The 12,412-nt window shown below is 44.2% G+C and overlaps 1 protein-coding gene across 1 annotated transcript; it reads right to left on the bottom strand.

Annotated features, from left to right (window-relative positions):
• Window positions 1–267: 267 nt before the first annotated feature.
• LOC123484665 (zinc finger protein with KRAB and SCAN domains 8-like) lies at window positions 268–3,026 on the bottom strand. Its single transcript, XM_045215232.1, has 3 exons — window positions 2,454–3,026; window positions 1,956–2,086; window positions 268–1,741 (listed from the first exon to the last, which is right to left on the bottom strand). The coding sequence occupies exons 1-3, from the start codon at window positions 2,710–2,712 to the stop codon at window positions 566–568; spliced, it is 1,566 nt and encodes a 521-aa protein (XP_045071167.1). The 5' UTR covers window positions 2,713–3,026; the 3' UTR covers window positions 268–565.
• Between the last annotated feature and the right edge of the window lie 9,386 nt (window positions 3,027–12,412).

Below are 12,412 nucleotides of genomic sequence, written 5' to 3' on the forward strand. Positions count from 1 at the left end.
GTGTCAGCTATGATAGGTCAAAAGTAATCAGACAAACGTGACTAAACTATTTTGACGTGTACAGTAGGTGTTTGCTAGTGTGTAGGTATATTTAAGTGTATATTGGTTATAAAGCGCTGTCAGTGTATGCAGAATAAGGTGAGATCAGATGTGATGTTTACTAAAGTCTTCGAAATGAAAACTCCCATTTTGTGTTTATTAAACATAAAAAAGTTATAAATAAACCATATGAAAACCACACATCAACTGCAATCATTTTCTCAGTAAAAAAATTAAGTAGTTTAATGGAAGTAATGAAATAGGCATTTGTGCACATCATATAGCCTACACAGTACAAAACCAATATGTAACAACCTTTTTAGGCTTATATATGCCTTATAAATCAGACAATGTCTGGATGCAATATTTTATCCAGGAATATTGAACACTGAAATCTGTTACTTTCGTTATTCCAAATGCACTTGTGGATCTTTTCTGCTGACAACAATGAAAATGAATCTTTGTCTTTAATGCAGGGTTTGATCTAAACGTCAGAAGCGATCGAGTGGAATGTGTACTTTCTATGTTATAGAGTGGAATGTTTTTTCTGCTGGTGTATCCTGAGGTAGCTCCTTTCTGAGAACCTCTTCCTGCAGTGCGTACAGGCGAACGGCCTCTCTCCCGTGTGGACCTTTAGGTGCATCTTCAGGTTACCAGACTGGGCGAAACGCATGAGACACTGGGGGCAGCTGTAGGGTTTCTCCCCTGTGTGGACCCTCTGGTGCCTTTTCAGGTTGCCAGCCTCTGCAAATCGCATGTGACACTGGGTACAGCTGAATGGTTTCTCCCCTGTGTGGACCCTCTGGTGGATCTCCACCTTCTGGACGCAGCTGAATCCTTTGTTACAGAACATGCAGAGGAACCGTTTCACTTTACTAATGCCTGATGTTTGTCCCCCTCCCTGAGCCTTGGCCCTTTGGTCCTTTGAGTTCAATAACTGATCGGAAGGCCCCATTGACGTGGACACTGGTTCGCAATCCCTGAGCGCGTGTAAAGGGGAGTGGGTCACGACATCTGGATTTGTCTCTAAGCTTTCCCTGTAATCTAAGAAATCTCTGCCTTGTGAGTGTCCTTCTCCTAAGTGAGTCTCATTCCATATCAGAGGAGTGTCGCCCTCCACTTTCACAGTCACCTCATTTATGACTATAACCTCCTCTTTCTTATCTAGGCACCCTTCAGAGTATACACTACTACTGTACTGGTTCCAGTCCCCTCTAGACAGATCAGTCTGTGTCTCTAAACCCAAGGGCATGTTGCCAGGGTCCATCTCTGTAGTGTAAGAACAAGACAGATCTTTGCTAGTCTCTAACACGTCACCTGAGTCTCGATGGGAATGAACCGTCCTCGGGCTACCGTAAAGTAAATACTCTGAGCTGGGAGCAGGAGGACAGCCCGGTCTCCCCAGGCCCAGTCTCTTTGGGTCTGACCTGTGGTCAGATGCTGTGTGTAAGAGCCTTTGTGTTACAGTTAAAGTCTCTGTGCCTGTCTCTGACTTGAGGACGGCGTTCGGCGTTCCACTGACCTCCGTCATGCTGTGTCGGATCCTGTGCTGGGGCACCGTGGCGAGGTCTGCCGTGGCTACAGGAGGCGCCACTCCAACCGCTGCTCCAGTCTGGATATTTCTGCTGTGTTGTGGGTCGTCTCTTTCAGTCGTCTCCTGCTTGACCAGAGACAATCCTCCAGTACCTGCAGCCTCTGCAGACTGACACAAGAAGAGATTAGGTTATTATCGGTACATGAGTTTAATTGGATAACAATCAGGGAATATAATAACAATGTCGTAGGGAAGTCTCACAAGCTCCCCTATGGCAGATAAATAAGGATGTACATGTAAGCAAATGAATAGCTGAGGGGAGCCTTTCTGAAATAAACGAGCTACAGTTGATGTACTGTCATTTTTACATCATGACACTAACCTCTATCATGATAACATGCTGGGTTGAGGTTCCACTCCCCTCATCAACAGTGATTGGTTGGTCATCTGTCCATGCACTGTGTCCCGCTGGCTTCACAAAGCTCATGTGGCCTCCAGTGAAAAGTCCTTCACCTAAGATAGTGATTGGGGGAAAAGGGGTGGTTAAGTTAGGTACTGTCAATGCGCAACTCTATATTGTACACTATTGACACTGTCTACAATTGGCAAGGATGTAAGGTAACACTATTTCTTGATCAATGTGTTATGTTCCATGCATCACATTGTTTTCATTGAGTAGATAATAGGAAATTCAGTAAATCAAGAATCTGGATAGAATATGATAGTGTCTTTGCGCAAGTGCTTACTATCCAAAAACTGACCAAGACCCGATTCTGGTTAACACATCTGAACACGTGTGCAGAAGGTAATGGAGCGAAAGGCACTGAGCTATTTATGAACGGCGACAGGTCGCGCAGCCTCGGTCTTATGCAAAATGTACCTCTTGCTATTCCTCTGTATCGGTCGACGACCTTGACACTACTTGGACGACTGGCGAGGACGCGCTCCCGTGCCACCTTCATGTCCATTAGTTGTAGTTTCTTCCGCAACCCCCTGTTTTCTTTCTGACTTTGAGAAATTTCCAATCGAAACACTGCATAGTCGTCGTCTACAAGTTTACAGATCTCTGCCACGGCTGCATTCGCTAGCACCTCCATAATGGAAGCTATTTGAGTGTGAAAAACCATACAGTTAGCCATTGTTAGCAACTAGCTAGCGTTACGTAGCTCTATCAACCAAGTCCTGTCTCCAACGCGAATTAAAGACTACCTACTGTAAGTATGTGATGCTATGCAGTTAAATTAGTCACATTTTTTCCCCATTGTGTTAATAAACCTATAAATAACAACAATAAAAATGCTAACGTGGAAATTGTTCTTGATTACTGTTCACTTCCGTTTACTACTTCTTCTTCGATGTCATGGTGTTCACACATTTTGTTTGTGCATGCCGCCACCTAGTGTGTGGTCGATCACGTTACATTTTGTGATACAAAAATTAAAAACGGGAAAAACGGAGTAAAAACCCCACCACTAACTAACCCTACACCTATCTACCACTATTTCATAAAACAAATAAAAATCACCACCCCATTCCACTACTTTAACGGCCTGGGAGGACGGGACTCTTCCGTTAAACAGACCTTGTAACTCTTACATTTACGTCATTTAGCAGGCGCTCTTATCCAGAGCGACTTACAGTTAGTGCATACATTTTCATACTGGCCCCCCGTGGGAAACGAACCCACAACCCTGGCGTTGCAAGCGCCATGCTCTACCAACTGAGCTTCAGGGGACTTCTGCAGTCAAACCTGGCAAACCCAAGTACTTCTCAGCAGCTGCCACCACAACATATATTTTCGGTGATTTACATTCCATTCATGTGGTACAGTTGATAATCATGGCAATGAATGCTAAGAAGCCAACCTTACTGAAGCACAAATTCGTATTACTCTGTATTGGCCTAATACTCACCCTTGACCAATCACTGTCTACTGGCAACCTCAACCTGTCTCTCTTGCACTGGGCACTTCTGATACCCAACAACATGGGCACCCCAACAATTGACACACTTTTTTCCACCTATACTACACATTCCTTTGTCCCATACCTTCCTGCACACTTCACATCTCGTTATCTCCCTCATACACACTGCTGCAACATTACCATATGCTTGGCATCTGAAAGTGGGTTTACCTCCCGAGTGGCGCAGTGGTCTAAGGCACTGCATCACAGTGCTAGCTGTGCCATTAGAGATCCTGGTTCGAATCCAGGTCTGTCGTAGCCGGCCGCAACCGGGAGACCCATGGGGCGGCGCACAATTGGCCCAGCGTCGTCCAGGGTAGGAGACGGAATGGCCAGCAGGGATGTAGCTCAGTTGGTAGAGCATGGGTTGTGGGTTCGATTCCCACGGGAGGCCAGTATGAAAAAAAAATGAAAAAAATGTATGCACTCACTAACTGTAAGTCGCTCTGGATAAGAGCGTCTGCTAAATGACAAATTTTTTTTAAAAAGAATATGGAAAAAATGTTCACCACAAAAGCTCTCACGGGATAACTGACATATCCCAACATGACTTTATCTGGTAAAGACTGCTTCAAAACTCAAAAGGACAGACAGTTTTGCCACCGGGTCTGCATCGCACCAAAACGGCAGGCATCACAGACACAGGGAATCTTCTAAATTAAACCCACCCCAGTAATCACTCCTTTCAAAGGCGCCCTGCTCCAGAGAGTAACGCAAGTCACAGGTCTTGTCCCCAGGCACGTAACGCAAAGAAACACAGAAAATCCTCACAAGTCCACTTCAAGCTACCTTCACCAATTTAACAGTTCCCAATTTATTTTCTACCCACCTAAAGAATAGTTCCCCTGCGTACCTTTCAAGCCACGATTTCTCCCTGTTGTGGACACTCCTATGTTTGATAAGGTTACTCAAGAAGGAGAAGCTCTTGTAACACAGCTTACACTTGAAGGGCCTCTCCCTGGTTTGAACGGTCTGGTGCTTCTTCACATAGTTTGCCTTAGAAAAGTACTTCCCACACGTGGGACAGGCGTAAGGCTTGTCGGCGTTCGTCCTAATGCTCGCCCTCCCACGTTGTGACCCAATTACACTAGAGGAGGTAGAAGCAAGAGCCACCAGCCTAGGGTCTTAGTCTTTGACCTCCCTCCTTGACCTCTAGCCATTGTTTGGATGTTGTTGGGATTGTGTGCTGAGTTATAGGCTAGGTACCTTTCATGGTGAATCAAACAGACAGAACCAGCACAGACACAAATGTAACACATAGCATAAAATAATGCAACCAGCAAAACAAAAACCAGTGTTTACACAACCTATGGTAGCCTAACACCACTATCACACCATCACCAATAGCGACAACAACAGTGACACATCAAAGGTGACAGGCTTGTGGGGCTGAAAGGAGAGCGACCATGGCTAAAGGAGAGCGTAGTTTTGGTCAAACACATAGACACGGCCGATAGGGCATCAAAGTGTTAAAGAATAAGTAGCCGATCTCTGAAGGCTTAGAAGGCCCTCAAGGTTCCCCACTGGTTCCCAGGGTGACATGCTCGGATAATTATGGATACTGTGATGTTTGTATCATAGGAACAGGAGGGTCTATCTCTATCAGCCCCAATACCCTGCTTGATCCCTGCACCAAAACTGTGAAGATAATTGTCTGGGCTGCAGACTGGATCCCTGACTGGAGCTTCTGTCCCTCTGATGACCGCCAGGACTGAAGATGTTTAGTCCACCTGTCCACTGGTTGTGTTCTGTGTGGTGGTGGTGGTCTCTGTCCCTCGTAGTTCGGTCCTGGTTACAACTCGGGAAGGAACAGCGACGGCTCCTGATCCAGGGTACAGTCACGGGGCCAGGGTTTGTGACCAGCCGCTTCAGAGATCCTGTCATTGCCCTAAACACAAGTTGTACAGAAAAGCATAAAGGTTTCTATAAGTCTTTGCTGAACACGACAAATTATAAAATGTTAACCACAGGAAGCCCATCACTAACACTGTGATTCAAGTACCTGACAATATGGAGCCATTGGAGTTTATAAAAATTGTCCATATGTGTTGATTCAAGAATGAAGTATAATGTTTTGGTTCGACTGAGATAAGGGAAATGCAGTCCCTGCAATGATAGAAAAATAACGAAGTTAGTGAGAACTGTCAATTTTGTATTTAATTTCAACAAAATGGTCATACAATCACAAAATGTTAAGTACAATACTTGTATTGCACAAGACAATACATGACAAGTAGAATAACTTTTCTCACTATGGTAACACTTTACCTTTTCTGTAAATCTGGTACCCTCGCTTTGATAAAATACATTTTAGAATCGTTTTTGAAAAGGTTCAACATTACATTACACACATCTTCACTACTTTATGTCAAGTAAATATGAATTAAGGCACTATAATTTCCTCATAAAACACCAGCATCAAACAACAGGACAAGGTTGTCACTTTTCATCAGTGAAGCATTTTTACAGACACCATCACACCAACCATCACCATATCATCTACTCTACCTCATCATACTCATTCTTTCCTCAGTTCACCTCATCCAGTTCCATACTACAACCCAAACCAACAACATTAACTACAAACGAACTAACTAGTACTACAGTGCCTTCAGAAAGTATTCACACCCATTGACTTTTTCCACATTTTGTTGTGTTACAAAGTGGGATTAAAATGGAAGTCATTTTTTGTCAATGATCTACTAAAAATACTCTGTCAAAGTGAAAGAAAAATTCTAACATTTGTAAAAAAAAATATATATAATATATATAAGAAATAAAACACACAACCCATAGGCGCTACAGAGGGTAGTGCGTTGGCCCAGTACATCACTGGGGCCAAGCTTCCTGCCATCCAGGACCTACAGTGCCTTCGGAAAGTATTCAGACCCCTTGACTTTCTCCACGTTCTGTTACGTTACAGCCATATTCTAAAATGAATTAAATAAATAACATTCCTCAGCAATCTACACACAATACCCCATAATGAAAAAAGCAAAAACAGGTTTTTAGACATTTTTGCAGATGTATTAAACATTCTAAACAGAAATACCTTATTTACATAAGTATTCAGACCCTTTGCTATGAGACTCGAAATTGAGCTCAGGTGCATCCTGTTTCCATTGATCATCGTTGAGATCTTTCTACAACTTGATTGGAGTCCACCTGTGGTAAATTCAATTGATTGGACATGATTTGGAAAGGCACACACCTGTCTATATAAGGTCCCACAGTTGACAGTGCATGTCATAGCCAAAACCAAGCCATGAGGTCGAAGGAAATGTCCGTAGAGCTCCGAGACAGGATTGTGTCGAGGCACAAAACTGGAGAAGGGTACAAAAACATTTCTGCAGCATTGAAGGTCCCCAAGAACACAGTGGCCTCCATCATTCTTAAATGAAAGAAGTTTGGAACCACCAAGACACTTCCTAGAGCTGGCTGCCCGGCCAAACTGAGCAAATCGGGGGAGAAGGGCCTTGGTCAAGGAGGTGACCAACATTTACATTTTTACATTTTACACATTTAGCAGACGCTCTTATCCAGAGCGCATACATAATTTTGTAAACATTTTTCTTTTATTTATTTTTTCATACTGGCCCCCCGTGGGAAACAAACCCACAACCCTGGCGTTGCAAACGCCATGCTCTATCAACTGAGCTACATACCTGCCGGCCATTCCCTCCCCTACCCTGGACGACGCTGGGCCAATTGTGCGCCGCCCCATGGGTCTCCCGGTCGCGGCCGGCTACGACAGAGCCTGGATTCGAACCAGGATCTCTAGTGGCACAGCTAGTGCCTTAGACCACTGCACCACTCTGACAGAGCTCCTGAGTTCCTCTGTGGAGATGGGCAACCATCTCTGCAGCACCACCAATCAGGCCTTTATGGTAGAGTGGCCAGGTGGAAGCCACTCCTCAGTAAAAGGCACATGACAGCCTGCTTGGAGTTTACCAAAAGGCACCTAAGGACTCTCAGTCCATGAAAAATAAGATTATCTTGTCTGATGAAACCAAGATTCAACTCTTTGGCCTGAATGCCAAGTGTCACGTTAGGAGGAAACCTGGCAAAATCCCTACGGTGAAGCATGGTGGTGGCAGAATCATGCTGTGGGGATGGGAGACTAGTCAGGATCGAGGGAAATATGAACGGAGCAAAGTACAGAGAGATCCTTGATGAAAACCTGCTGCAGAGCTCTCAGGACCTCAGACTGGGGCGAAGGTTCACCTTCCAACAGGACAACGAACCTAAGCACACAGCCAAGACAACGCAGAAGTGGCTTTGGGACAAGTCTCTGAATGTCCTTGAGTGGCCCAGCCAGAGCCCGGACTTAAACCTGATCGAACATCGATGGAGACCTGAAAATAACTGTGCAGCAACGCTCCCCATCCAACCTGATAGAGCTTGAGAGGATCTGCAGAGAAGAATGGGAGAAACTCCCAAAATACAGGTGTGCCAAGCTTGTAGCGTCATACCCAAGAAGACTTGAGGCTGTAATCACTGCCAAAGGTGCTTCAACAAAGTACTGAGTAAAGGGTCTGAATACTTACAGTTGAAGTCGGAAGTTTACATGCACCTTAGCCAAATACATTTAAACTCAGCTTTTCACAATTCCTGACATTTAATCCTAGTAAAAAATTCCCTGTCTTAAGTCAGTTAGGATCACCACTTTATTTTAAGAATGTGAAATGTCAGAATAATAGTAGAGAGAATGATTTATTTCAGCTTTTATTTATTTCATCACATTCCCAGTGGGTCAGAAGTGTCCATACACTCAATTAGTATTTGGTAGCATTGCCTTTAAATTGTTTTACTTGGGTCAAACATTTCGGGTAGCCTTCCACAAGCTTCCCCCAATAAGTTGGGTGAATTTTGGCCCATTCCTCCTGACAGAGCTGGTGTAACAGTGAGGTTTGTAGGCCTCCTTGCTCGCACACGCTTTTTCAGTTCTGCCCACAAATGTTCTATATGATTGAGGTCAGGGCTTTGTGATGGCCACTCCAATACCTTGACTTTGTTGTCCTTAAGCCATTTTGCCACAACTTTGGAAGTATGCTTGGGGTCATTGTCCATTTGGAAGACCCATTTGCGACCAAGCTTTAACTTCCTGACTGATGTCTTGAGATGTTGCTTCAATATATCCACATAATTTTCCTTCCTCATGATGCCATCTATTTTGTGAAGTGCACCAGTCCCTCCTGCAGCAAAGCACCCCCACAGCATGATGCTGCCACCCCCGTGCTTCACGGTTGGATGGGTTTCTTCAGCTTGCAAGCATCCCCCTTTTTCCTCCAAACATAACGATGGTCATTATGGCCAAACAGTTCTATTTTTGTTTCATCAGACCAGAGGACAATTCTCCAAAAAGTACGGTCTTTGTCCCCATGTGCAGTTGCAAACCGTAGTCTGGCTTTTTTATGGCGGTTTTGGAGCAGTGGCTTCTTCCTTGCTGAGCGGCCTTTCAGGTTATGTCGATATAGGACTCATTTTACTGTGGATATAGATACTTTTGTACCTGTTTCCTCCAGCATCTTCACAAGGTCCTTTGCTGTTGTTCTGGGATTGATTTGCACTTTTCGCACCAAAGTACGTTCATCTCTAGGAGACAGAATGCGTCTCCTTCCTGAGCGGTATGATGGCTGCGTGGTCCCATGGTGTTTATACTTGCGTACTATTGCTTGTACAGAACGTGGTACCTTCAGGCGTTTGGAAATTGCTCCCAAGGATGAAGCAGACTTGTGGAAGTCTAACATTTTTTTGGCTGATTTCTTTTGATTTTCCCACGATGTCAAGCAAAGAGGCACTGAGTTTGAAGGTAGACCTTGAAATACATCCACAGGCACACCTCCAATTGACTTAAATGATGTCAATTAGCCTATCAGAAGCTTCTAAAGCCATGATATCATTTTCTGGAATTTTCCAAGCTGTTTAAAGGCACAGTCAACTTAGTGTATGTAAACTTCTGACCCACTGGAATTGTGATAAAGTGAATTATAAGTGAAATATTCTGTCTGTAAACAATTGTTGGAAAAATTACTTGTGTCATGCACAAAGTAGATGTCCTAACCGACTTGCCAAAACTATAGTTTGTTAACAAGACATTTGTGGAGTGGTTGAAAAACACATTTTAATGACTCCAACCTAAGTGTATGTAAACTTCTGACTTCAACTGTATGTAAATGTGATATTTCTGTTTTTTATTTGTAATAAATTAGCAAACATTTCTAAAAACCTGTTTTTGCTTTGTCATTATCGGGTATTGTGTGTAGGTTGATGAGAAGAACAAAAAAAAAATCAATTTTAGAATAAGGCTGTGACCTAACAAAATGTGGAAAAAGTCACTGTATATACTAGGCGGTGACAGAGGAAGGCCCAAAAAATTGTCAAAGACTCAAGTCACCCAAGTAATAGACTGTTCTCTCTGCTACTGCAAGGCAAGCGGTACCGGAGCGCCAAGTCTAGGTCCAAAAGGCTCCTTAACAGCTTCTACCCCCCCAAGCCATAAGACTGCTGAACATTTAATCAAATGGCCACCCAGACTATTTACATTGCCCCCCCCCCTTTGTTTTTACACTGCTGCTATTCACTGTTTATTATCTATGCACAGTCACTTTACCCCTACCTACATGTACAAATGATCTCGACTAACCTGTACCCCCACACATTGACCCGGTACCCCCTGTATATAGCCTTGTTATTGTTATTTTATTGTGTTACTTTTGATTTGATTTTTTACTTTAGTTTATTTACTAAATATTTTCTTAACTAAATTTTTTGAACTGCATTGTTGGTTAAGGGCTTGTATGTAAGCATTTCACAGTAAGGTCTACACCTGTTGTATTCGGCGCATGTGACAAATAACATTTGATTGGATATGATCGGGCGGCAGGTAGCTTAGTGGTTAAGAGCGTTGTGCCAGTAACCGAAAGGTCGCTGGTTCTAATCCCCGAGCCGACTAGGTGAAAGATCTGTCGATGTGCCCTTGAGCAAGGCACTTAACCCTAATTGCTCATGTAAGTCGCTCTGGATAAGAGCGTCTGCTAAATGACAAAAAAAATATATATATATATATATATATATAAAAAATACAATCAAAAAAAAATATGATACTGTATCTTGATTACATAAGCATTCAACCCCCTGAGTCAATACATGTTAGAATCTCTTTTGGCAGCGATTACAGCTGTGAGTTTTTCTGGGTAAGTCTCTAAGAGCTTTATACACCTGGATTGTGCAACATTTGCCCATTATTCTTTAAAACAATTATTCAAGCTCTGTCAAATTGGTTGTTGATCATTGCTAGACAACCATTTTCAGGTCTTGCCATAGATCTTCAAGCAGATTTAAGTCACAACTGTAACTCGGCCACTCATGAACATTCATTGTCTTCTTGGTAACCAACTCCAGGCCTTGTGTTTTAGGTTATTGTCTTGCTGAAAGGTGAATTAATCTCCCAGTGTCTGGTGGAAAGCAGACTGAACCCGGTTTTCCTCTAGGATTTTGCCTGTGCTTAGCTCCGTTCCTTTTCTTTTTTATCCTGAAAAACTCCCCATTCCTTAACGATTACAAGCATACCCGTAACATGATGTAGCCAGCACTATGCTTGAAAATATGGAGAGTGGTACTCAGTAATGTGTTTTATTGGATTTGCCCCAAACATAACACTTCGTAGTCCCCTGCAGCTCAGTTGGTAGAGCATGGCGCTTGCAACGCCAGGGTTGTGTCACGATCGTCGAAGGAGGAGGACCAACGCCCAGCGTTATTTGCAAACATACTTATTTATTAGTGATTACATGAACAACACAACAAACGATAACGTGAAGTCCTTGGTTAACAAACATAAACCAACACGGAACAAGATCCCACAACCACTGTGGGGAAAACAGCCTGTCTAAATATGGTTCCCAATCAGAGACAACCAGCAACAGCTGACACTCGTTGCCTCTGATTGGGAATCACTCTGGCCAACATAGAAATACAACAACCAGAATAGAACGTAGAACCAAAACACATAGACTCTACACACCTGGCTCAACATATTAGAGTCCCCAGAGCCAGGGTGTGACAGTACTTCCCAAAGGCGCGGACTGCGACCGCGCCTAAACATAACCGAACAGGGAGGGCTGGGTGGGCATTCCTCCTCGGAGGCGGTTCCGGCTCGGGCTTGACCACCACCCTCAACAATCCCCCCGTAGCGCCACCGGTCCGGTCCTGGTCAGGTACCGGTCAGCAGCTCCAACATCGGAGCCCAAGCAATCCGCTCCACCGATGTCCAGTCCAACTCCAGCCAGCGGGGCTGGACCGGACCAGGGGTGCTACGGGGGGATTGTTGAGGGGTGGTGGTCAAGCCCGGAGCCGGAACCGCCTCCGAGGAGGAATGCCCACCCAGCCCTTCCCTGTTCGGTTATGTTTAGGCGCGGTCGCAGTCCGCGCCTTTGGGGGGGGGGTACTGTCACGCCCTGGCTCTGGGACTCTATTATGTTGAGCCAGGGTGGGTAGTTTCTATGTGTTTGTGTTCTATGTTAATTATCTAGTATTGTGTTTCTATGTTGGCCAGTGTGGTTCTCAATCAGAGGCAACGAGTATCAGCTGTTGCTTGTTGTCTCTGATTGGGAACCAGACTTAAGCAGCCAGTTTTCCCATAGTGTTTGTGGGATCTTGCTCCGTGTTGGTTGTGTTAGACCTAGGACGTCACGTTATCGTTTGTTGTTCGTGTGATCATTATCTATAATAAATATGTTTGCATTTCACGCTGCGCCTTGGTCCTCCTCCTTCGACGATCGTGACAGGTTGTGGGTTCGTTTCCCACGGGGGGCCAGTATGAAAATGTATGCACTCACTAACTGTAAGTCGCTCTGGATAAGAGCGTCTGCTAAAT

Source organism: Coregonus clupeaformis, unplaced genomic scaffold (genome assembly GCF_020615455.1).
Source record: "Coregonus clupeaformis isolate EN_2021a unplaced genomic scaffold, ASM2061545v1 scaf0402, whole genome shotgun sequence".
Lineage (NCBI taxonomy): Eukaryota > Metazoa > Chordata > Actinopteri > Salmoniformes > Salmonidae > Coregonus > Coregonus clupeaformis.